Source organism: Scylla paramamosain, chromosome 11, assembly GCF_035594125.1.
Source record: "Scylla paramamosain isolate STU-SP2022 chromosome 11, ASM3559412v1, whole genome shotgun sequence".
In the NCBI taxonomy this organism is placed as follows: domain Eukaryota; kingdom Metazoa; phylum Arthropoda; class Malacostraca; order Decapoda; family Portunidae; genus Scylla; species Scylla paramamosain.
The window spans coordinates 29013523-29040675 of record NC_087161.1 but is presented as its reverse complement, the minus strand read 5'-3'; the positions used below and the strand labels follow the sequence as shown (position 1 = coordinate 29040675).

The 27153-nt window shown below is 40.2% G+C and overlaps 1 protein-coding gene across 21 annotated transcripts in view; it reads right to left on the bottom strand.

Annotated features, from left to right (window-relative positions):
- Positions 1-27153, bottom strand: part of LOC135105246 (rho GTPase-activating protein 26-like) — a 94583-nt gene that overhangs the window by 4541 nt on the left and 62889 nt on the right. For 2 of the 21 annotated variants that reach the window (XM_064013436.1, XM_064013458.1), the window contains 18 exons: positions 21443-21553; positions 20193-20297; positions 19474-19548; positions 14926-14995; positions 12458-12555; positions 11858-12034; positions 10899-11004; positions 10053-10274; positions 9405-9510; positions 8829-8988; positions 8232-8483; positions 7427-7643; positions 6470-6643; positions 5265-5483; positions 2751-2823; positions 1703-1744; positions 321-428; positions 17-96 (listed from right to left, as the gene is read on the bottom strand). In XM_064013436.1, the coding sequence (XP_063869506.1) occupies positions 17-96; positions 321-428; positions 1703-1744; positions 2751-2823; positions 5265-5483; positions 6470-6643; positions 7427-7643; positions 8232-8483; positions 8829-8988; positions 9405-9510; positions 10053-10274; positions 10899-11004; positions 11858-12034; positions 12458-12555; positions 14926-14995; positions 19474-19548; positions 20193-20297; positions 21443-21553 (2395 nt within the window). The remainder of the gene's footprint in view (positions 1-16; positions 97-320; positions 429-1702; positions 1745-2750; positions 2824-5264; positions 5484-6469; positions 6644-7426; positions 7644-8231; positions 8484-8828; positions 8989-9404; positions 9511-10052; positions 10275-10898; positions 11005-11857; positions 12035-12457; positions 12556-14925; positions 14996-19473; positions 19549-20192; positions 20298-21442; positions 21554-27153) is intronic. The other 19 variants (XM_064013446.1, XM_064013437.1, XM_064013441.1 and 16 more) reach the window with 19 other exon arrangements.

Below are 27153 nucleotides of genomic sequence, written 5' to 3'. Positions count from 1 at the left end.
CCACACAAGATCTTACCGTTGGTCAGGACTTGGTTTGGCTCGAAGGAAAGTTCAGACTCGTTCTCTCCAACACATGCATATAAGGTTCTTACTCGTCTGAAAAGGAGGACAAAAATGAGCCTCTACTGACGCTGGCTTCACATCAACTGCTCCCTTTACACAAGCATGACACGCATGCAAGATTATGGTATGTAGGGCAGTAGTCACACAGCTGGACTTTTTATTTTCATTAACTGGAAGCATAATTCTCTCTACCTTGTGGGGTGTGTGTGTGTGTGTGTGTGTGAATTTCTCAATATAAATAAAAGAAAGCTCATTACCTGGGTTGAAAATTGATTGTTCCATTGGAGGTGGCTACAGAGGAAGGTGGCGGCGGTGAGGAGCTGGTGGGTGGCAAGAGGGTGGACTGTGACCCTGTGATGGAGTTCCTGGTGAGGGAAGGACAAGGTCAGGGTGGTGAGGCAAGTGTCTTTCCTTACTAAGGTTTTATGAAGTGTCATCCTTCCTCCCAAGACAATATAAAGAGATGAATGAAATTCAATAATATATACATAAAACATGACACTGCAGCACAAATAGTCTGTCATTATAAATGGTTTCTTTCTTGAAGCAGAGCCATGTGGGTTTGGTTCAGGTGGGCTTCCAAAATATTACTTTTCAGATTGCCACAATTATTTCAGATACTCCTCCTCTTTCAGTCAAGAAAACTGACCACTCAAACAATTAAACTGATAGCTTCAAAAACTTCAGAATTATATACACAATAACCTTGCAGTGCCTGTGTTTTAAGACTAAGGGAGACCTCTCTAAAATAAGACACAAGATGCATGACTCCCTGCTGGTCAGCCAGGTGGAGTTCGGTCAGTCCTAACTCTTCCACCATCATAACATCAACAAGAGCAAAACTGTTACTTCTTTACCTCAATTCTTTTACTTCCTGCATCAGACTTTCTGAATGCCTTAAGGTATTTCAATCAATCAACACCATGCATCAAGGCTTTTCACAGTACATTATAGCATCAGCATCTAGGTAAATGTAAAGTTTCTATCAGGCACACAACACTCAAACTCTAAGGAGTGAAAATTGCAAAATAAAAAAAATAATAAATAGGTAAATAAAAATCACAAACACTATGCTTACATCAGCAAAGAATAACAGACTCAGGTTCTAGATGGATAGCATTCCTAAAATTTCTGATTCTGAGGCATTCACAGTCACCAGTGTGTTTGGAGATCACTTGGAAAATACACACACATTAATACAAACCCAAGTAGGACTTTAAATGTTTTGGTTCATAACACATGTCAAAACACTTATTTTTTATTTTCTCTCTCTGAATGCACCGAGAGAGAGAGAGAGAGAGAGAGAGAGAGAGAGAGAGAGAGAGAGAGAGAGAGAGAGAGAGAGAGAGAGAGAGAGAGAGAGAGAGAGAGAGAGAGAGAGAGAGAGAGAGAGAGAGAGAGAGAGAGAGAGAGAGAGAGAAATGGCAGAAGATACAAAAGAAAACAATTAATTTAAGTCAAAGGAGAACAGAAACAGAACAGAAAAGGAAGATAAAAGAGCTGAGAGAGGATAACTTTATGTTCAGGCAGTGGTGGGTTACTCATGTACTGCCCTCATGGACAGGTTGGTAGGTTGGTGGAGGGAGTGGGCAGCTCAACAACACATGCATGAACCAGCCACAGAGGACTGGTGACTTACATTGATGAGTAGAGGAACTCCAGAGACTGCCTCTTGTACAGGCTAGAGAAGCATGGTGGGGAAGGGGAAGTGAATTGGTCAGTGTGGCACACAGTCCAAAGAAAAATGACATTAATGGACCAATTTGTTCATGCTCCTCAACAAACTCCAATGAAGTATTTTCTCCATAATCATTACTGCGGTTATACAATGGCCTCACAAGCTCCACAACGCTTGAGATCCCAAGTGGTTAGTGCAGCACTCAACACTAACTATCCCACCTCCTCACCTGTCTGTTCACACCTAATAAGATATGCATCATTATTTTCATTCACTCAAAGGTAACACACACACATATACACACACACAAATATGGATGCATACATCCCCATACATTCACACACACACACACACACACACACACACACACACACACACACACACACACACACACACACACTATTAGAGAATTAAGAATAAATTTTTAAAATATATAAATAAAACACTCCTGAATAACTTGTAATATTTCCATCATGTATGATTATATGAAATGCAAAGGATTCCAGTGATGTGCATTAACAAAGTGTTTTCACAATTGTGTTTCAAATCTATTTCTAGGAACTTATTAAATGCTCCCAAAATGAACAGCCACATATGCAAGAGTGTACACTAGAATGTGCTAAGCTGCTTCTATTTTAGATGCTGCCATGTAAAGCAAAGATTCCTTCTTGTTAAAAGAAGGTGACATTGTACTGTATGTGCTAGTGAGGTGTGAGTGTCTGGTGAAGGAGAACAAGGACCAACAAACAAGTATCTGGAGGCTGCTCACCACTCTAGGAGGAGAGACTTGGTGAACCTCTCACACTGATGCTGACTTAACACTTCATTTTCTCACATTGTTTAGTTGTTTTGCTTATACATAAACATATATATATATATATATATATATATATATATATATATATATATATATATATATATATATATATATATATATATATCTTTTTCTGTCTCTCTCTCTTTCTCCCTCTCTATCTGATAAAGTTTGACACACCCTCCCAATACTCACGTCTCTATGTGCTGGCGGTAGGTGGGTGGGTATGCTGCTCCAAGTCTCACATCTGGAAGGGAAACATACCAAGCTGCTTTCATTTATTTGGTGAATTCTATCTAGGACAGCACCAAGTGGTAAATGCCTGGGCAGACCTGGAGGGACACAGGTGGAGGTGGGCCAGGGTGTGTGTATCATTACAAGTGCAACAAAAGACAGTTTATATACCAAACTAACACATACTGTTTCTTGAGAACATACAATAATCATACTGGGTCACTGCCACAGTTAATCTATGCAACACTATGTGCTAGTTGGGAAAAACAGAAAATAAACAGTTGACTCACAAAATTCATGAGGAAACTTTTATATGATAAATGCATGTGGCTTCAAGCACAAGACATAAAAGAGGATGATTTGCTCAAAGAACTGACTCCATTCTCAGCATGACACATAAAGCAGGCAAGGGTGCTTATAGTTATGCACCTCTTGGGAAGTTACTCATCAAGGGACTCACACATGTACACATCAGGTTATAATAGTCTAGGATTAGAAAAATGCACTGGTTTTCCAATGTACATTAAAAATACTATCTAGCAATAGTCTTTTGTGAGTCAACTGCATCCACACTACACACTACGCATTGCATTTTGTGGGAAGAAAATTCAACACTACCAACCAAAGCACATGGTAGGGATTTTTAAAACAGAGTACAACAAGAAATTATAAAGTGCAACACAACCATCAGTTTATAAGATCAAACTATTTTATGCACTTTGCAAACCAACAAATTAAAAAATTTTTGAGCATGCATTAGTATACCACAAAACAACTAATAAATTATTTAATTTAGAAAAAAATTATATCTGCCATAAAATTTACCAACAAAGAAGAAAAAATAAAAAAATAAATAAATATAATAATAATAATAATAATAATAATAATAATAATAATAATAATAATAATAATAATAATAATAATGATAATAATAATAATAATAATAATAATAATAATAATAATAATGATAACAATAATAATAATAATAATAATAATGCATGTGCTGAGATTTGCCTCTCAACATCCAGCCTTTCTGACAGTTCCTGACAGCTTTTTAAAAACAACACTGAAATTGGAAAAAAAATTTACTCAATTATATTGTTGTAAATAATTGGAGCTTCAAATCACAGAAGCATTTCAAATATACAACATGTCAAGTTAAATCAAATAAATGCCAGACATGGTGCAGGTAAACTCCTGTGGTATGTCAGATGAGAGAAAATGTTCTGTTGTTGGTGAATTACTTTTGAAAATATGGAAAATCAACCCACTGAGGAAGTAATCATGCAGCAACACGTTTCTGGGTCAAGTCTTCTTCATACACGATACAGAACACCTTTACAACTCATTTTCCACAACCACCACCACAATAATAACCACAACAAAGCAGGCAGCAAGTCTCTCAACACACGGCGGCATGCAGCACTCAAGCTCGGAGGCCAACAAGCACAGATAAGAAGATCCCATGGCAGTAAATCATTATTCATTGTTATTATTGGTTAAGCAGGGACTCCACCGTAAATACCTGTGAGATGCAATGCCAGATGGTGACCTGATGACCAGCTACAGTGCCTAATACTTATGGATTTTACTGCAAATGATGTTCTCTTTAGTATTTGGCATTTACAAGGCACAAGGATGACCAACTGTTCCACCACATCACTATCACACTCACTGAAAGGCACCACACTTCACAAGCATGAGAACAACAATGTACAGCATGATGTGTAATCTCTCTCTCTCTCTCTCTCTCTCTCTCTCTCTCTCTCTCTCTCTCTCTCTCTCTCTCTCTCTCTCTCACACACACACACACACACACATACACACACACTTGCTCTGCTATGGCAGTGAATGCCTTTCTTCTTTTAAACTGAACATAATCCGCATCTTTTAATTCAAAACTATTTTTAGTTTCACATTATCTGTGACACTTACAATTCCTCTAATATACAACAGTAAATGGAAATCTAATATTATTTCCAAAATATTCCCTTAAAAATTTATCTAGTTAAAATGATTAATAACACATTTTTAGTGATTTACATTAATGGATTTTAGCTTTACACATTTAGGAAATGCAAGAATACCATTCAAGGTCATGCACATGACTCTAACAGTTAACTCAAAGTTAAACTAAGTATTATTACTCTACATGCTTCAGTTTTCAGCCAACTGGGTTTAGTCCATGCTTGGCAAATCTCAACAAGTTATGGATTTAGGGAAAACTATGAATAATAAGAGGGGAGGTAAAACCTCTTGGTATGGGTGAGGTAAAAAAGAAAAAAAGGTTTTAGATGTGGCCTCCATGATAATGATGGAACTGGATGAAGACTAAATATGTTAAGAAAGACAAGCCATGAACAACTATGGGTGGTGGAGTGTGCAGAAGAACAAGTTGAAGGTAAGGTCAGCAAATGATAAATGAGGAAACAGAGGATGGTGATGAAGTGCTTGCAAAAGCGGCAAGTGACGTACTGCTGTTATACGCATAATGGTTTGTCTGCTGCACACGGTAGTCGCGATGAGGGCCATTAGCTCCCAGCTTGGGGGGCGCACCACTGTGGTGGAGCCTCTTACTTGTCTGCGGGGAGGAGGAGAGGGAGCTGGGGAGTGGCTGGGGCAGCTCCCGGGATGACCGGGATGACAGGGACTCACTGGAGCTGCTTGTGCTCTGGACACCATCGTTCCGGTCTGCTGGGAGAAGCATCACACAGACACATACAAACATTTAATCTGACAAGAGACAACAAGCTCAACAAGCACAACTGGGAGACAAGTCTATCTAGACAAAGGTCTTAACCTGTCTAGACTTAAGATGACTTATTTCACTACATTAATTACAGTGCTTCAGAAAATTTAACTGCAGTATAAAAGAAGAGAAGGAAAGATGTAATACATTGCTATTATTGTTTGTGAGAGAACTAAGTGTTTTCTGGTATATTAATGTGCTGTGCACACAATGTAATTAATGATGAAAAGAGGAAGTATAATTTGGTGTAACAGCCTTGCCTGGAGTTTTCAAGGAAGGCAGCAGTCAATCAGGCCCCAGCTCTATTCAGCCCCTGTCAGTGTGCTTTCCCTTGCAGGATGCCACACATATTCTTATCACCTGCACAATGATTCCTACTAACTTAACCTTAATGGTGATCATTATACAGTGTAAATATTTTTTGTGATTTATAGCTGAAAATTCTGCTGATAAAACTGACATAATAACAATTTCTATTGTCTGAGCATACTGATTGTCTGGCTAAAGTATATCAGTCTCTCAAAACCAGGCTTAGCTACTCCAATCTTCTGGCAAAGAAACACTTGCAGCCACATGAACTGTAAGCTGAAAAACACAACCCACATCTCACTCACAGTGCTCACAGTGAAGCCTTAGACAACCCGCAGATAGCACAGGTGCAAAAATGTAATGGTGCTTTTCAGTATGACACAATCAGACACTGAGAGTGGTGAGTGACCACAATTATGATGGTTTATCTACTTTCCAATTAATCATAAATTTACAGGAAAAGAAAAACTGAGACCCATATGGATACTGAGACACAGGATGTGGGGCACCATGAAAAATAGAGGGGAGGAGTGGATCTGAGGCAGAGGCTGTGGGGACTGGCAGCACCACCAGAGAGAAGGAGAAAAGAAAGTGTAACAAAGATTTTTTTACTTAGACGTACCAGACAGAGGGTTGACAAAGGAGAGGGCACCACCCCCCATGGATCTGGACTGACCGTTGGAGGGAGCTGGGGGTCGTGCTGGCCGGCTTGGAACAGTGTCATATGAGCTACTCAAGGCTATGGAGCTGCCCACAGATGAACCAAGTGACACCAGCGATGCATGGAGGTTGTGCCCTGTTAGAGTGGGGACCAAGCTTAGAGCCACAGCAAGCATTCTCTCTGGCACCTAACACAAAAGGACACAGGATAAGCCTGAGCTCTGTGTGGGATGTCAAAAAATACCTGAGTATTTTGTGGATCCATCATGAAGAAGAGTATGATTCTGTTGACAAAGACATTGCCTACAGAAGTGGCCAATATGATAGGATCACACATGACAAGCTTACAACGACATCCCTTACAAGACATTAATGGAAAAAGTATAGAAATTAGCATAATCATGAGATAGAGAAGCACATTTTTCAGATAAGAAGGTGGGCTTGTGATGTCCAAAGGCAATATACACAACACCTATTAAGACATACAAGTGGAACATGCAATCATACATATGTATGATGCAAAACAGAAATCAATGATATAGCAACAAATACACAATTCCATAGTGCCACAATCATGAAATTCCCATATTTTCACACACAAAATCAAAATTGACTATCTATTCATCACACACAACTAAGTCTCTCATTGTCAGACAGGTAAACCCTTACACTCATTTTTTGTCATCCTCACTAACAATGCTGTCTAAGATGGAAGGTATACAGTTACAATTACATGAGTTTCACCTTAATACATTAAATTTCATTCTCCTCTTTATGTGAGCCTGGCAATAGCAGATTAACTCACACACACACAAGGTCATGACACCACCAAGACTCACTATGAGGGACTTCCATTAGAAAAGGTTAAAGCTAAGCTCTCAATCACAAGGAGACCCAAAAAGCACAAGGCTGTACATACCTGAGGCAAGACTAGATGCAGAGTTGTTGTTGTTCCAGTGATGGGTGGCTGAGGGAGGGGGAGGGACAGACAGGTTGTTGTATCCTCCGGAAGAAGGTGTGGTCTGTGTCTTCAGTTGGGACATGGCATCTGAGCGTTGTATGTGGCCAGGCTGGTTGGAAGGCATGCCAAAATGCACTGTTTGGGGTTCACTGGTGGTAAAGGATGTCACAACCTTCTGTATACAGGAGGGAAAAAAAAGTTCTTGAGCAATGTTGCTTGACCCATATTACAATGATTCTTGCAAAATTATAGCAATATAGGTAATGCTGATGGCATTAAAAATCAGTGACAACATGCTTTAGTATGTTTGTGGTACACAAGTCTTTATCTTTTCCTACAGAGCATAAGAGTATTACCTCCTAGAAAAGAAAGAAAGATAAGAAAAATCTTTTCTAGATATTTGGAAATGAAGTTTTATCCATTGCCCAAAAAATATTAGACATGATCTGGTTGTGGTCATTTTAAAAGTATGGGTCCTTGACCATTCAGCATCAAATGGTGTTGATTCTGTCTGTGGGACAGACAGACAGACTCTTTGTTTTATAGGTGCATCTGTAATACATGAAACTGAAAAGGTCTGTACAGTGTACACACATTTCCAGTACCACTCTCATGCTGGAAACACACACACACACACACACACACACACACACACACACACACACACACACACACACACACACTTTCTCCATACATGATTAACTACACTCTCTCCATATATGACTAACTATCAGGGAGTTACTGCCAACACTAGGAGCCTCACCTGTATGACTGGCGGATGCTTGGAGCTCTGGGTGGCATTGGTGGTGGTAATAGTGGAAGAAGATGTGGACAAGGAAGTGTGATGGTTATGGGAAGACCGGGTGGAGGATGGGGGTGAGGAAGTCTTTTGCTGTGTTTGTCTGCTGACAGTGGTGGTGGTGGTGGTGGTGGTGGTGGAGCTGGAGGCATGAGAGGCTGCACCCTCTGCATTCCTGCTCCCTTCTGAGGATGACTCGGGCTGGGTGCTGAATATCTGGAGTAACACAATGCACAACTTTACATGATGACACCAAAATAATGTACAAAAAATGTACTTTCCTCAGTCTCATGTGAATATCTGATACATGATGTCACAAGTGGTCCATCACTGCAATCTTAGTTTTTAGTTTACTATTTATCTACCTAAATACCAAGCTGGTAATCATATACAGGGTGATCCAGATAAGGCACCACACTCTCTCTCACACACACACACACACACACACACACACACACACACACACACACACACACACACGCATCATTAACACTCTTAGCCCCATACTGACATGTAACAGCTACATAAAATATATTCCATGTTATGTCAATCCCAACAGACCTTCTCAAAGTGTTCAATGAGGATCTCCACCACAATATTGCAGAATTTGATGTCCATAATGGCAGCAACAGTCTCCTCCTCAGGCCGCAGCAAGGTTGGGCCAAAGCACACCCCAAGGTTGCTCACGGTCATCAGGTTCTTCTCACTCTTGCTGGCCACACTGTGGAAAGAGACCAAAGTAAAGTCAAGAGAAGACAATGCTGGAGAAGGATAGAAAAAATAAATAAATAAATAAAAATAAATAAATAAATAAAAAAAATATAAATAAATGAATAAATAAACATAAATAAATAAATAAATAAATAAATAAAATAAAATAAAATAAAATAAAATGAAATAAAATAAAATAAATCAATATATAAATAAATAAATAAATAAATACAACAATAGGTAAGTGGCAGGAGAGGAAAGGAGGATGAAATGAAGAAGAATGGAGCCAGGAGAAAATAGAGCCAGAGAAGGAAGGGTGAAAAAAAATAAATAAATAAATGGGCAAGTAAATGCAATGGTAGGTAAGAGGCAGAGAAGGGAAGGAGGATGAGATGGAATGGAATGTGATATAACAGAACCACTTACTTCACCAGATGTTGAATGAGGATCTTGAGAACCAAGAAGTTTGTCTTTGGCAGCTTGTGGACCAGACTGTGGATCTCGTGGACGCGGCGGAAGAGCTGGTCTTGCTCTGGGGGAATGGAGGGAAGGAACGCGTGTCACTCAGGCACAAGGCAGCCACATTATGGTCACAAGACTGATTCAAGTGGAAATTTTAATCTTTAACTGAGTAACAAAAGGTTAGGCAGCATTTGTGCCATGATGGTTACTATAGGAAAACGTTTGGCAGTTTTTTTTTTTTTTTTTTTGGTGTGTGTGTGTGTGTGTGTGTGTGTGACTGCAATCTTCAGTTTTAAGTAAAAGTGATGAACTTAATATATATATATATATATATATATATATATATATATATATATATATATATATATATATATATATATATATATATATTTTTTTTATTTATTTTATTTTTTTTATTTATCTAATAAAAAGTATAAGAAACTTAAGAATCAAGACACCTCAGAAACTAAACTGGGTGACTTTATTTGCTTCTCTTGTTTCTTTTTGGGGAGCAAGATTTTATACAAACCTTTTTTTTATTACGTGTGTGTGTGTGTGTGTGTGTGTGTGTGTGTGAGAGAGACAGAACCAAACATGCATAAGAGTACTGACTGGCAGCAGCAATGAAGGCACTGTGCAGCTTGTAGGTCATGAGTGGCTCTGGCAGGTTGCGGAAGTACTGCTTGATGGCTGAGGTGATGGTCTTCACTTCCCACTCGGCAGTGTCATCCAGCATTAGCTTATCTGCTTTCCGACGGTCAAGACCCAACTGGAGAAGCTTGGTCACCTTGCTGGACACCCCAACCAACCGGTACAGACCCTGGTCCTCTAACCCTGCACCGTGGAAAGGCAAAACAAAGGACCTTCTTCAGTAAATACATACAAAGATTTTAAAAAAGCTGTACAAGAAGAAAGTAAGAAAAAAGTACCATGCAACACTGCTCAATAAGTAAATATAAAGTAAATATTAGGTGAGACTTGCAGTGTTTTAAGATGAAGTACCTTATGTGAAAAGAAGACAGCAGCCAGTCCTACAAGTCTTTGTGAAAGTAAAAAAAAATGGCAGATATTGACTAAGAAGGATAAAGCCAAGAACTGCAATACCACCTGTCATTTTCCTCCTTCACTGGTCTATGCATTCAACAATATAGACATTGATATAAACAGATGAATTTTGCTAATAAGGCAATTACAAATTATAAGAATTTTATACCAATCATATTCTGACTCCTTTTTCTGAGACAGACAGACAGAGAGAGAGAGAGAGAGAGAGAGAGAGAGAGAGAGAGAGAGAGAGAGAGAGAGAGAGAGAGAGAGAGAGAGAGAGAGAGAGAGAGAGAGAGAGAGAGAGAGAGAGAGAGAGAGAGAATTCACTTACTTTCCTAATATTTCAACATCTGTAATCCCTCCTTCCTCCTCTCACTACCCTCCCTCTGTGACAGCAGCTGTCACACTCACCTCTGCTCTCCAACATGGCTATTGCTCTGGAGGTGAAGTTCTGGCCGGCTTCATCCAGACACGTCTCCTCCTGGGCGCCTGGTGCTCCCGTGGGGTGTGCATACATCTGTGGGCAGGGCAATGGTTGAAAAATATTCACAACCAGGCCATGTTCTCTCTCTCTCTCTCTCTCTCTCTCTCTCTCTCTGATAACTGGCTGCTTGTTTTCTTAGTATCTCACAGTATCTCAGATATACAACTCCCACCCATCACAAGTTTCAATAACATTTGACCTACACTAGCACTTTCCTTTCTACAACTGAAACCCTCATCCTGGTGTTGTATTTGGTATTATATTCCCTTTCAAGATCCAGACTGTGTGGGTATATAACTTTGATTTGGGTATATAACATTTGATCTACAAGAGCAATCTTTCCTATCTACAGCTGAAACCCTTATCCTGGCGCTGTGTCTGGTATCATGTTCAAATTCAAGACCCACACGGTCTTGAAAAAAAGAATGTTTAAAGTGATAATGCTTATAATTACTTCATCAAATATTTCTTGTTGCATTGCCTATTACAAAAGAATGTTTTAAAGTTGGCATTCTGAGTTTAACTTCTTGATAGCATACTTCTTTAACTGGACTAACATGGATATTGTAATTATTTCAGTTTACTGCTATGTAAATTATTCTGGCCAATAAAACTAACCAACTAGGTATACAATTCCTGTCCATCACAAGATTCAACACATTTACACAAGCAAAGTCTTTCCTTCCTACACCTAAATCCTCATTCTGGTGAAGTGTTTGGTATCATGTTCCCTTTCAAGACTCAGATGGTGTAAGTATATAACCTCCTCCCATCACAAGTTTCAACAGATCTACAAAGGCAGCCTTTCCTCTCTACATGTAAACCCTTAGCCTGGTGCTGTTTGGTCTTTATGGTCACAGAAGGGGATCCTTCACGCAACACTCACTGGCTCCTTCCCATCCATGGCATCCATCCACAGCTTCCGATCATCCTCAGACAGCGCCTGCAGAGTGTACTGCACGCCCGGCCGGTCCTGCGCCGTCAGGTCAAAGCAGAATCTCTTATCTATGCTGTCAGACATTCGTCGCACACAGGAGCGAAGCACAATGGTCTCCGTTGAGGTCTGAAGAAAATTTCCATTATTCAAAATTATCCATCAGTAAATCCACATATTCAGTATTTGTCAAACCAGGCCTCTCCAGAGATTGTAATTATTTGTGTATACAAATTTTCTTTTTTCAATCCTCTTTCCTAAGTGCCTTAAAGAGAACAGTCTAGTGAGAAAAGACGGATGGAAAGAAATCTCTGATACTAAAGCTTCATTTAATAATTAACTTTCCCATGACTGTGAAAAATAGAGGTAAAGTCTACATGGCAAGGTTCTGGTCAGAAAGGACAAAATGAATTTCAAAACAACTACCCCTGACATGAATATCTGGTAACTTGCTCTCTGTCATCTGACAATTTCTTGTCAATGAGTACCATACAAATGTCTGGAATACTGAACAGCATAAGACTGGAAGTGAAGGGGATGAGAAGTACTTACAATCTTGTGCTGGATCTGGTTGTATGGGATCATGGTGAACACTCTGTTCTCTTTCTGGTAGAGGCAATAGTGCTTGGTCCAGGTGGTGCCAAATGCCTCTGTGAGGAAAGACAGAGAGAAATGAAGAATTGTTACGAGCAGGAAAGCAGACCATGGTGGGATGCTGACTAAACAATTTCAGTTCAGAATCCTTCCCAAACAATTTTGATCCAATCTTCTTATAACTTCCGCACAAGTTACTTGGCCATACGTGTAATATTTCCACCAATTTTTGTTAAATTTGCTTGCACAGTTTTTTTTTTTCTTTTTTTTTTTTTTAATATCAACATTTTCAAATAAGAAAAACTGGAACTAAATCTTCATGCTTTTCATTACAAATTTTTCCTTTTAACATTTGATTTCTTGACATAGACTGAACAACTGTGGTCATCCATCTTTCCTTCAGGCATTATAAAATTTTTTGGCAAATTTTTCAATATATATATATATATATATATATATATATATATATATATATATATATATATATATATATATATATATATATATATATATATATATATATATATATATATATATTCTCTCTCTCTCTTTCTTTCTTTACATATATTACTTTTTATCACACATACATAAATACAACTATTACCATATGCACATTATTGCCAGATGTAAGAACATTCAGTTAATCTAAAAATAAAAAAATAAAATAAAATAAATAAAATAGATAAATAATAAAAAATAAATAAACAAATATAAATAAAAAAAAAAAAAAATTATATATATATATATATATATATATATATATATATATATATATATATATATATATATATATATATATATATATATATATATATATATATATATATATATATATATATATAACAACTTTATGTAGGCATTTTTGCAATTAGCATATGGAAGCGTGAACAGCTGATGCGATGGGGGATTTGACTGCTCAAGGACCTTTAAATTTCCCTAAGCAAATCCTTTTTCTCCAGAAAATCTTCCACAACACACATCATATTCATATTTTGAAATCTACATTAAAACAAACCAAAGGCCTTTTCAAAGTGTGGCTGAGTGGTGCACATAGCATTCCTCAGGAGCCTTCCATCACTTTATGAACTGTACTCAGCAATGATCAGCCTCACCTTGAACCTGTTTACTAGTGTGGACACCACCATTTCCAAGAACAGTCAAGATATGTGGGATACCAGTGTGCATTCTGATCTTGGCTGATATCATAGTGAGATTCATACCATAACTGATTTGGAATACCAACTCACTGCTGTAACTGGTATGCAATAAATGTATGACATCAGTTACCGTATTTTACGGCTTATAAGACGCTGCACCGTGGAAGACGCACCCTAATATTTGAAAGAGATTTCTAGTCTAGTCTAGTCAAGTCTTTTTCTAACTGTGGCCATTTTGCTGGTACTTGACGTAAATCGTGCTTCGCCTTGTTTCCAGTTTCTCTCAATTCTTCTTGTTTCCTCCACTGCCTAATCATTTTTTCAGTAGGTGGTGGTCCAAAGTGTCTTTCTGCAGCTCTGTTTCCATGTTCTTTGGCATATTGTACAACTTGTAGCTTGTATGCAATAGTATAACTAAACCGTTTTGATGAAGTAGCCATGGGTGATAATTTCAGGACAAAAGTTTGTGATACGTGTGACAGCCAGGTGGTAACTGATATATCTAATGGCAAAAGAGTGTGAGCAAGCGTTTTGTTTATGCTTCGAACATAGTGTGAGCAAACATTTTATATATTTCGAGCATAGTTAAAGCAAACGTTTTATATGATTCGAATCAAGATCAAGAGTGGGAAGGCTGCTGCCTGCCGCTGCCAGTACCATAATAAACAGAGTGTGCTACAGGGCAGAGGTTATACTTAAGGCTAAGCTTGTGGTTCAGCTCCAGGAAGGATTATGGTATTGGAAATACTTGTAACAGCTAAGTACTGAGTTTACATCATATTAAAGGTTGAATTAAATAGTACTTAATCTAACATCATAGCGTAATGACTCATCATACAAATCCACGTCGGTATCAGTCAAGTGTACAAGCTCCCTTGAGCCTGGGTGTTGCCTCACAATACAACATTCGTCTTGGAAGACGAAATACCCTGAAATACCCTGAAATACCCTGAAAAATACTAGTGCAGCGCACTAGTATTTTTCAGGGTATTTTTTTGGAAAAAAAGTGCGTCTTATAAGCTGTAAAATACGGTAAGCCACAAAATACTATTACAGAAACCATGGCCTTAATGTAAGACTGCCTCTATTTCAGGCCAACTTGAGTATGTGTGCTGCATGTGGGACTGCCAAAAACCTTGCATCACCGTCACAATAATGCTGATGGCCAACACAGTGAAGTCATGTTTTGTGGCATGTGCTCCTCAACCCTCCACCATCCCCGGCAGGTGTGGCAATGATAAACAAAGAAGAGACAAGTGCTTTACTTACTCTTTTCCATAAGGAAGAGGTAGCCTTGCCTGGTGTACATCTTGTCCATGTTGCCAGGATCCACTGACTTCTGTTAAATAAAGAGTGAGTGAGTTCTTGTTTTCCAGGAGGTGTGAATGGAGCCTACTGAGTTACTGAGCTTGGCAGGAGTAACACCTAACATAAGGATGAAGTTTATTTTAAGGTTGTGCTACCTAAGAGCTCTAGTTCCTCACTGAGGATTCAAGTGCTACTCAGGGTTAGTAACACACTTCAAAATTAACAGTACTATTGTCTAACTGTGGCTCAAACTGTCAATCACAGGTTACATGATAAATAATATATGTCTAAAATAATTCTATGGTTCTTAACAAGAGGTGGATTGGGTAACAGGGAGGAAACCTAATTAAGGGAGGAGACCTAATTAAGAACATAATATAGACTATTTAATAGAAGAACCATGATTACATTAAGTAAAAAAAAAATAGTTGGAATTGAACATCTGAACTGGAATTAGAAATGAAATACATGTACAACTAATTCATCACTGCTTATGGGGAACATGACTGCCTAGCAAGGTGACAGCTGGGACACAGCACCTAACACGGGGTGCAGCATGAGCATGGCACCTCACCCCAGGTAACAGTGCCTGGACAGTGGGGGAAGGGAAGGATGGAGGGAGGGTACAGCATCTGGCATGACCTACACCACCTGACAGGGGCTTGACTGTGGCACCCAACACACAGTGAACATTATAGCACAGTTCTTAAGTCATGATGGAAGCCAAGAATGCTGAAGTGATTGAGGAAACATTATCTATCATCAATTACTCTACATATGAAAATGTTGCAAAAATAATTAAACAAGCAGCAGCAAAAGAAAAACTTAATAAATAAGAATAAATAAATAAATAAATTTAATAAATAAATAAATAAATGAATAAATAAATAAATAAAAATAAAATAAATAAATAATAAAAAAATAAAATAAAGAAATAAAACTACAGCTAGACAAATATAGACTACAGATAAGAGAGGAAGGACAGAGGACATCTGTGTGTGCTAAAAGATGTAGTACTGAGTTACAGGACACTCTAGAGTTTTGGTGGAAAATTTCACAGTGGTTCCCTGCACTACATATCCAACATACAGAGAATCAAGAATGCTGTTTGTAGGCATAAAATCAACCACACTCAACACTCACACTTACTCCACAGATCAGCAGGATCCACAGACACTCTCCCCCCACCTGCTCATCAACATACACACACACACACACACACACACACACACACACACACAAACACACACACTAATACACAGACACAGACTAGGGACAAATATATTGATCACCACAATGGAAATCTTGCCCCTGCTTGTGACACAGGTTCAGCCAATCAACACACACACACACACACACACACACACACACACACACACACACACACACACACACACACACACACACACACACACACACACACACACACACACACACACACACACACACACATTAAATCATACATATCAACATACCACCTGAGAAAACTTTACACATATGTACACCCAAACAGAGGTGGACATGAATGATTAATAAGACTAGAGATGTCCCTGGCAAGACACTGAGGTGCCATCCACACTAGTAATGCTACACCAGGCACCCAGAACACCAGCAGTGGTTAGGGTGTCCCTGTGAGGCGGCTGTTACTTGCCCTGCCCAGACATGACCGACATGCACATCACCAAGGGAGGGAGGTCAGCCTCATTCACCAACAAGCAAGCTAAGTGTTAATCCTTTCACCTCATTGTTACATGGGAAACATTTAAATTGCTGAAAGAAACTGTCCTTTAGGTCAACTTATTTTCATGTCTTTTACTCTTGCCTAAAATAAAAAAATAACACCTTTAAACATGAATGCTCTCAGGGAAGACAAGACACTAATCAGTCAAATAGTACAGAAATTAACTGAGGGACAGGTAGTGTGCCACAAAAACAGTGAGTCTTACAGTGATTTCATAAGTGTCAGAAACTACCATGTAAGAATCCCAACCTTCCTCTACCCTAGCAGGAGTCTAATGGAAAATGATAAGCTGTGTTCCTGAAAATGGTATTCCTTGGGATGTGAAGGTCTCTATAACCTGACACTCCTTATCACTGTAACCCAGCATTACTATGTACTTAGAAAACCATAAGTAACATGTATAACATCTACCTCAAGATCCCAGTGAGAAAATGCAACCAACTTCTATTACAGTGAACAAACTTGATAGAAGGTGCTGGAAGTCTGTGTCATCAATACTGCGGTGAGAGCTGGCATGGCCCAGCACTGTGGCATTACATATAAGTAAAGTGCTTTTTTGCAGCTGAGGTGATTGAACTAGTGTGTTTTGGATGAGTAACTCATTCATCCTCAACCCTTTGCTTCAGTGAGGTCGTGTGGCTTTATGAAGGTCCAAGTCTCTGACCTCTTAATACACATTCTTAAAAAAAAAAAAAAAAAAAAAAAAAAATGCTGTGATTAAATAATGGATTTGTGCAAGAAGTGATGAAGTCACCTCACTGATAGGAATGTATTAGTTTTATGTAAGCAAAGGCACTCAAATGCGATCACTTTCCATGCTTGACAAATTTTTGATGTGAAAACTTGCAATGTTTGATGGCTCAGTGTGTGGATGCAAAAAGCTGGTTCAGGATATCAAGAATGACCACCGAAGCCAAGCTCTGTTATGCAGTGTTCATTATACTGGAGGTGCCATATTGAGGTTTACACTTACTCAATCGACACTTTTACTTTACAGCTCCACTTCATACTCACAAAACACTCAAACTGCTTGTCTCCTTTCCCCTTGCCTATAGTAAAGTCCCTTATTAGCATCTTGAAGTTACATTCGCCTGCAGTATAACATCTCATCATCCTTACATGACCCTAACCTTTCTCCCTATCGCTGTGTCTTCCTTTCCCCTTATTCTGTGAACCTGACGTCCCCAAGGCCTAGTCAAGCTACAACAAGGATGGAGGTGGACGAGGCTGAGGGGTGAGGGAGATCTGACCAGGGCCAAGATGTAGGCGCTACGACAACAGCTGCTGGAGGAAGAGGTGGTGGTGGTGGTGGTGGTGGAAACAGTCAGTGGGTCTTAGTTTTGTACACAACATGCTCAACACCTGAAAGACAAGTTCTGCAGGGCAGCACCCATTAGTATCCTCTTAATATAAGTGGATCCATTAGTCTGGTAAGGAAAGCCCCATTATTCAGTGAAGGAGAAAAGGAAATAATAAATAAATTAAAAGTAGCACATGAATCAGTCACCAACCAAATTAAAGTGGAAGTGTTTCTCAAAGTATTTTTACAGGATAAACCATACAGAGAACAGCACTACATGGATGGCTCAGAGTGACAGTCACTTAAATCATTTGATCAGCAAGAGGAAGCAAGACCACAGTAAATGATTCAAACATTAATCCATCAACCAAGGAAAGAAGCACCTACTTTTAGTTTGAATCATTTACCAAATGAGAATTAGAAGACAAATGCTACATGAATGTTTAGACAGACATTACTGAGGGACTTTAGAGGAGAGGCTCAGGCCACTCCTGTCCTGTACGGAGCATGAATCAACACAATACAGTACAGTTATGATGACATGACACAAGCTACAAGGCAACAAGCCCCACAGTCCCCCAGGCCACCACTCCACCTTCATGCTCAGGAACATCAAGGTTACACTGCTGCACCTTCTCCATTGGTCATTAGTGCTTTACTGTGTATTCTAATCTTAAAACACATTACATCTATTAGGATTGCTTCAGACCAGCTGTCTCCAGACCAAGACCTTTGATATATTTTGGGGAGGCATTCAGGTGTTAATGTAACTTGCTGGAAGATTATGGACAGAATGTAAATATGAAGAGGTGGCATGATACAAAACGTATTTTTATATTAAAATGTATCTTTTCTCAACTTCCATTAACTGGTTTATGTGAAGAAATAATTTTCAGTAGTGAACAGGGAAAAATGCGAATTATAATTAGCAGCACATGTCTGTTGTGTATATCACAAGAAAATTCAACAATTTAATGTATTTGTGGCACTGAAACATACTGAATGGTCATACAGCAACCCTTTCTCTGTTAATTAATCTTAAGAGCTCAAATAAGTTTAAACTTCATTCTTTTTTCTCTCTCTCTCTCTCTTTCTACCTTCTAGATTTGATCTTGGACCAGCTTGAATTTTGTGCAAATACTGAAGTCACCATTCACTTGCTTAAAAAGTGATACAAAACATTTACAGCTTATGGCTTTGAGAAAAAAATGTCCCCATTTGACTTGATGGAACAGATTGGTGACCAGACCAAGAACACAAAACACCAGCATATCTTCAGAGAGCAGCAGTGAGGGTTGACAGGGATGCAAGCAATCTGCTACTGACAGACAAGTCCAGATTAAAAACATTTACATAATTTTGCAGAAGGTATTATATGTAGTTTCCCCTCTGGTACAGAGAGGGGGAGATGCAAGATGGAGTGGAGGCAAGGGGTGTGAGTTAGTAGGTGGCGGCAGGGACACAGTACCGTCTTACGCACCTCCAGCATCTTGTTCTTCAGCTGTACTGACTCTGCCCGCGTGGCCTCAAAGTTCTCCCGGGTCTGTGGTGCAGCGGGTGGAAGGTTAGCACCAGGGAAACACTCCCCAGGCAGGAACGCACATCACTATTTGTCAATGACTTGGGCAAACATGAACAGTATCATTCCAATCAATATTTGCCGACCTGGACATTACTAAGCAGAATGAGTGCTGCTTGATACCACCAACCATGCTTTTCTTATCTCTCTTTAGGTCACAGCTGGTCTTCTTGATATATAAAAAGACAGAATAAAAAAAAAAAAAAAAATTCACTACCACTAAGAAGGCTAGCAGTTAATGGATTTGGTGACATAAAACATAACATGATCTCTTCCACTTCCAGTCCCTTATGCCTTATGACTTTACTTGTCTGAAGGTAAACAAACTTTTCCTGTCCAGTCTAAACCATAAGGATGATATACAAGATCCTTTAAACTTTTCCTGTTAGAACCTGATTTTAAAAACTAAACCCTACTCTATACACATCCAACATACAGCTCATGTGCAAGATCCTTTAAGCTTTTCCTGTCACAGTGTGATTTTAAGAACTTTGCTCTGTGGGTGTCCAGTCTGAAGCATACAGCTCAAGAGCAGGACCCCTCAGGCTGGGAGTTACTAGGGAGGGTTGGCAAGACAAGGCAAGGCAAGACAGGGAGAACAGCCTCACCCTCTGCACTCGAACTTGGAGGTCACGCATGTAGGGATTGCAGTCGTTGAAAACCTCGTGGCCCTGGTGGTAGAAGGTCAGCCAGCTGTACATGTAACTCAGCAACTGCAACACAAAAAATAGTGAGTTTAGTAAGGCATTTATTAAGAACAGGTTAATCTCTCTCTCTCTCTCTCTCTCTCTCTCTCTCTCTCTCTCTCTCTCTCTCTCTCTCTCTCTCTCTCTCTTTCATAGAAATAAATGCTACAACTCTAAAAATTACAAAATGCTAAGCTGTTTCTTCCTTTATCTGGTCTGCTGCCTGCCCACAGCCTCCCCATACCTGTCACCAGCCTCCATCTACTCCTGTGAGGCAACCAAATAGCCACTCCTTCCATCAATACATCACTTGATTTCTGAAGGTGACACATTAACCAGGAAACTGCTATTATGAGGCAAGAAAGATGCACACTGGTACAAAATGGCCAGTAAGTTTCCCTTTATTCTAAACACTTTCTTTTGCCTCCTTCTTAAGTCTCCATATTCTCTGTATCTTCTCTGAGACTCTATTTTTTCTCTTTCTCTCTCTCTCTCTCACACACACACACACACACACACACACACACACACACACACACACACACACACACACACACACAAGGCAGCTAAAAAGATGTATCCATACTTGAAGGATCTAATATCTGATTAGACTGAAAGAAATGAGATTACCAACACTGCAAGAGAGAAGGGAAAGAGGAGACCTAATAAAAATGTACAAACTAGTAAACCATATGAGGAAAGCTAGATGGACAAAATGGAGAAAGGAGAGACATATGAAAGGACACACACTCGTAAATAGGATCAGGAAGGGTATGTGCTTTAGTGACATCAAGATACATAGATTCCCATATCAAACTGCAGACATCTGGAATGACTTAGGGGAAGATGTGGTTACTGGAGACAGTGTGCACATATTCAAGATGTTTAACAAATAAAGATATAGAGACAGGACAAAATAAACTTCGCTTGAATCCTGGTATAAGAAATGCATGAAAAAACAACACACATGCACGCAGGTACACACACACACACACACACACACACACACACACACACACACACACACACACACACACACACACACACACAAATGCACAGTTTTGCATTTTCATCACTTAGACTTATAACAAGTTAGAATTTTCTCAATAGCACAGAACAACTAAGTAAACACAACTATAGGTAGGGAGGTAAATACACACAAGGCCACTCACCGTCTCAACAAACTCAAACTTCTTTCTCTCCTGAACCTCCTGCAGCAGAAAGACGTAATCGAGTGAGGCGTGGACGAAATGCCGCTGTTCCATTTCCACGGATGCATCAGCCTGGGGGAGAGCAGAGAGAGAGAGGCAGGTGAGAGGCATGGGAGAGGCAGGTGCACACAGACAACAGCTGCTAGGTGTGATCAGGTTACTTTTCAAACATCACAACAACAGCAAAATGGAGATAGCTTATATAGAAAGGCTGTAAAATGTGATGTCAATGCTCCAAGAATTGAAGTTTGATGAATTTGAGTCTGACTGCAGGGAAGGAAGAGACGGGACAGCAGAGTGGAGGTGTTTGAAGTCATGACAAAAAGAATAAAGTAACTGAGATTTGAGGAGGGCAAAGATATATACATACACACACACACACACACACACACACACACACACACACATATATATATATATATATAGAGAGAGAGAGAGAGAGAGAGAGAGAGAGAGAGAGAGAGAGAGAGAGAGAGAGAGAGAGAGAGAGAGAGAGAGAGAGAGAGAGAGAGAGAGAGAGAGAGAGAGAGAGAGAGAGAGAGAGTACACCATGCATACATACACACATACAGACAGATACACAAACATCTACTATGTGAAACCGGCCTTAGTCTTGCCTTCCTTGGTATACCATAACCATCCTCTCTAATTTTATTACTCATATTATTCTGATGTGATAATACGATACTAATATTACGCAAATATTACGTGAGTGTGTGTGTGTGTGTGTGTGTGTGTGTGTGTGTGTGTGTGTGTGTGTGTGTGTGTGTGTGTGTGTGTGTGTGTGTGTGTGTGTGTGTGTGTGTGTGTGGGGTGGGGGGGGGCGTTGGAGTAGGACGAGGTTTACTGCTTAACATGTTTACTGCCTCTCTCTCCCTTGTCTATGAGTTGCGGTCTTTCAGGAGGGAGGCTTCAAGGCACTTCTCTCATTGTGGATCTTTCCCTGTCTTTCTGTGATCCTTTACCAGAGCCAGAGCCCCACTTAAAAAAAATAAATAAAATAAATAAATAAATAAATAAATAAATAAATAAATAAATAAAGCACAACATACTGTAACATAGCCCACCAAACTCTAACAAAGCAAGACCTAACCTAACGTAATCTTAACTAATCTAACCCAAAGTAGCAAAGCACAACAAAACAAAGCCTACATTCCTCTATTCCTTCCTTCCTTCTTTCTTCCCAACCTGCATGTCACACCTAACACTTGGGCTCTTGGGCTTCCAGTAAAAATTATTCTTAAACCATATAACTCTCTCTCTCTCTCTCTCTCTCTCTCTCTCTCTCTCTCTCTCTCTCTCTCTCTCTCTCTATAACATACCTCAACATTTTTTTTAATTGGTGATTTTATACCTACTACTACTACTACTACTACTACTACTACTACTACTATTACTACTACTACTACTACAACAAAAACACACAAAAAAAAACGAAGGAGGAAGATGAGAAAAAGATGAAAGTTCTCTTAGAATCATATAGTAGAGGAGGTGTAAGAGAGAGAGAGAGAGAGAGAGAGAGAGAGAGAGAGAGAGAGAGAGAGAGAGAGAGAGAGAGAGAGAGGAAGGGAGAGGAGGGAGAGAGAGAGAAGCTTCCTCCTTTATGTGTTGCTACTGGTTGTCCCTCTCCCTCCATCCCACGCGACCCGCTACTTCGCTACTCTCTCTCTCTCTCTCTCTCTCTCTCTCTCTCTCTCTCTCTCTCTCTCTCTCTCCTTCCTCAGCCCCGCCCAGATCCACCAAAGTCCCGCCTCTTTCTGAGCTTTTAAGGGCGGAAAGAGAGAGAGAGAGAGAGAGAGAGAGAGAGAGAGAGAGAGAGAGAGAGAGAGAGAGAGAGAGAGAGAGAGAGAGAGAGAGAGAGAGAGAGAGAGAGAGAGAGAGAGAAAATAATGAAGGAGCAGAGAGGGTTAAAAGAGAAGAACTAGAGACGGGTTGAGAGAGTGAAGGAGAGAGAGAGAGAGAGAGAGAGAGAGAGAGAGAGAGAGAGAGAGAGAGAGAGAGAGAGAGAGAGAGAGAGAGAGAGAGAGAGAGAGAGAGGACTTCACAGGTGTACAAGTCAGCAGGTAATGAGCAGGTGAACCATTATTACAAGGTCACCTCCTTCACCCCCCACAACTATGTTAATTAATCAAAATCCTCCCCTCCTCTCTCTCTCTCTCTCTCTCTCTCTCTCTCTCTCTCTCTCTCTCTCTCTCTCTCTCTCTCTCTCCTAATCTCTCCATTCATTATCCCCTTTCTCATTTTCTTACGCCTCTCTCTCTCTCTCTCTCTCTCTCTCTCTCTCTCTCTCTCTCTCTCTCTCTCTCTCTCTCTCTTAAACTCTCCATTCATTATCCCCTTTCTCATTTTCCTACGTCTCTCTCTCTCTCTCTCTCTCTCTCTCTCTCTCTCTCTCTCTCTCTCTCTCTCTCTCTCTCTCTCTCTCTCTCTTGAACCAAAATGAGGGGAGAGAGAGAGAGAGAGAGAGAGAGAGAGAGAGAGAGAGAGAGAGAGAGAGAGAGAGAGAGAGAGAGAGAGAGAGAGAGAGAGAGAGGTAAGGATAAGGATGGCAAGGGAGAGGGGAGGGGAGGGGGGAGGGGAGGGACAGGGGGGCCATGAGGATCGATACAGGAGTCTTGCCAACCCCCGGACCTCTCACAGATCAAAACATAACTCTCTCTCTCTCTCTCTCTCTCTCTCTCTCTCTCTCTCTCTCTCTCTCTCTCTCTCTCTCTCTCTCTCTCTCCGCTTTGTTTTCCATTTTTTTTTGTATTTTCACCACCATCAAAACCACCACCACCACCACCTACTACTACTACTACTACTACAACCTCCCGTCCAACCGAATGGAGGTGGAGGGTCACTGCTGATGGAGAAGGGGCAGGTTTAAGAAGGAAGTAATGGTGTGTTGACCTAGCTTGACCTAACTAATTAAACCCCAGTGTCTCAGGATATCAGGGAGGTCACATCTGCAGTCAGGAGAGAGTGGTCTGTGAGTGAGTCAGTCAGCCTAGCAATCAGTCATCTGGTCAGCTTTATACTTGTCACTGTTGTTTAAGAATACAAGGGATGCTGCAAGAAGATTAAATCAATTCATGGATGAGGACGACAGGTCCAAATAGGTTGATATGTTTCACGCAGGGACTGTCACGTGTAGGTCTGATGGCTTCTTGCAGCTTCCCTTATGATCTTAATATGTTCTTAAGAAGCCAGCAGGCCTACACGTGACAATCCCTACATCACCTCTTACTATATATCTATCTACTCTTCTCATAAAGAGTTTACATAGGCATTCCTGGAAGAGGCGTTGGTCTAGAGGTAATCTGATTGAGGCCTTTAAGTGGTAAAGGACATATAACAAGGGTGACATAAGCAAATTCCTTAGTAATCAGGTTAAGTCAAGAAATAATGGGATCAAGCTAAAAAAAAAAAAAAAAAAAAAAAAAAAAAAAAGTAGATGAATGGAATAGACTCAGTAATCTGGTTGTTAGTACTGAGTCAATTAGGAGCTTGAAAAGAAGATTAAATAAATTTATGGTTGGGGATGACATGTGGAAATGGTTAGGTATGTTTCCTACAGGGACTGCCACCTGTAGGCCTAATGGCTTCTTGCAGCTTCCCTTATTTGAGCTTATTGCAGCTTTAATCTCCTTTCGTATGTGACACTTTTCACTCCTTGTATCACTTCAGCCATTCTCCTTCATACTGATTGTAACAGACCTATCCATTCTGTAACATGGGAGCTGCACATCATCATTTGACCACCGCCGAACATAACCTTACCATTTCTTCGGGACTTCTACTACTTTTAACGTCCCTAAAGAAGAATCCTAATACAAGATTTGCTTTATTTCCAAGGTCTGTGCATTGTAGCGGGTGGGACTTAGACTGATGTGGTCTGCGCGTGTCAGGAGAGACAGAGTGTGTGTAGGGGGAGGAGGAGGAGGAGGATGCTGAAGTGACAAGACCTAACCGACAGGAGGAAGAAAGGAACACCTGAGAGAAGGTTTATAGAGGCAGTGAAAGAAGATACGCTTGTAATGGGTGTGAATGAGGAAGCTGCAGAAAATCAAGCGCATTGAGAAAGGAGCAGCCTGTAGGAATGTTATGTTTGCTAAGGTAAATCTAGTTACTGAAATGAAGCACCGCACTGTCACTAAAAGTCTGCAGTGGCTGACGGAGGGAGAAGGCCGCGAGTGACGGACTAACACGAGATTATCAACACACACACACACACACATACACACACACACACACCTATCGAGAGGGATCTGCAAACGGACGAAAGTCAATATTATTTCCATTATAACACAAACTGTCGTTACTACTACTACTACTTCTACTACTACCACTACTACTACTACTACTACTACTACTACTACTACTACTACTACTACTACTACTACTACTACTACCACCACCACCACCGCCATCGAGATAGTGCGCAAGGTAGAAGGACAAATTGTTAGATTAATGGCATCACTAATTAGGCTAAGTGGTGCAGACAGGTGAGAGGGAGGGGAGAAGGGGGGAGTGAGAGGGGAAGAGAGAGAGAGAGAGAGAGAGAGAGAGAGAGAGAGAGAGAGAGAGAGAGAGAGAGAGAGAGAGAGAGAGAGAGAGAGAGAGAGAGAGAGAGAGAGAGAGAGAGAGAGAGAAGGGAGGTGTTATGGTAGCGGGAGATTTATGTTCGAGAGAGAGAGAGAGAGAGAGAGAGAGAGAGAGAGAGAGAGAGAGAGAGAGAGAGAGAGAGAGAGAGAGAGAGAGAGAGAGAGAGAGAGAGAGAGAGAGAGAGAGAGTTTACTTTTGTGACATGATCAAAACTTGTGGAGGGAGAGAAGGGAGGAAAAAGGGGAAGGGAGGAAGATGGGGAAGGGAGGGAGGAAAAGGAGAGAATGATTATTCTTTCCTCTTCCCTCTCCCTTCCTTTCCATTCCCTGACCTTCACTCCTCCTCCTCCTCTTCCTCCTCCCCCTCCTTGTCATGGATGTGTTGACCTAATTCACTGCACCCTGACCTGTCCTCCTCCTCCTCCTCCTCCTCCTCCTCCTTCTCCTCCTTCTCTTCCATTCCTCTCTCTTCTCCTCCATTCCCCCTCCTCCTACCACCTTCCTTCCATCTACCTCATAATCCAGACAGGCAGCGCCCCACCCACACACACACACACACACACACACACACACACACACACACACACACACACACACACACACACACACACACACACACACACTCACACATGGTATAGTACAGACGAAGACTTTCTATCCTCCCACCAAAAAAATAAAATAATAAAATAAAATAAATGAATTAAATAAATAAATAATAAATAAATAAAAAAATAATATATAAATAAATAAATAAAATAAAAATAAATAATAAATAAATAAATAAACAAACATCATACTGCATACAATCTTTTCCTCTTTTTTTCTTTTTTTATTCAATATTCTTTGGCAATTCTTCTGGTACGAGGCTCCAGTGGTGTGTGTATCTGTCCCCCCCGTTTGGTGAGGCTCGCCGCTCGTGTAGCCTCCAACAACTCATTACTAGTTATCTTAAGTAAGCTCATTCCTCTTGTAGTGTGTCCTGGTAATGTTTGCGGTGTTTCGTGTAGCAAGAATCCCTCACTGGTTACCCCACAACTGCTAATTCTTCTTGTGATGTTTGGAGGGTAAAGTTTGACAGAATGTTTC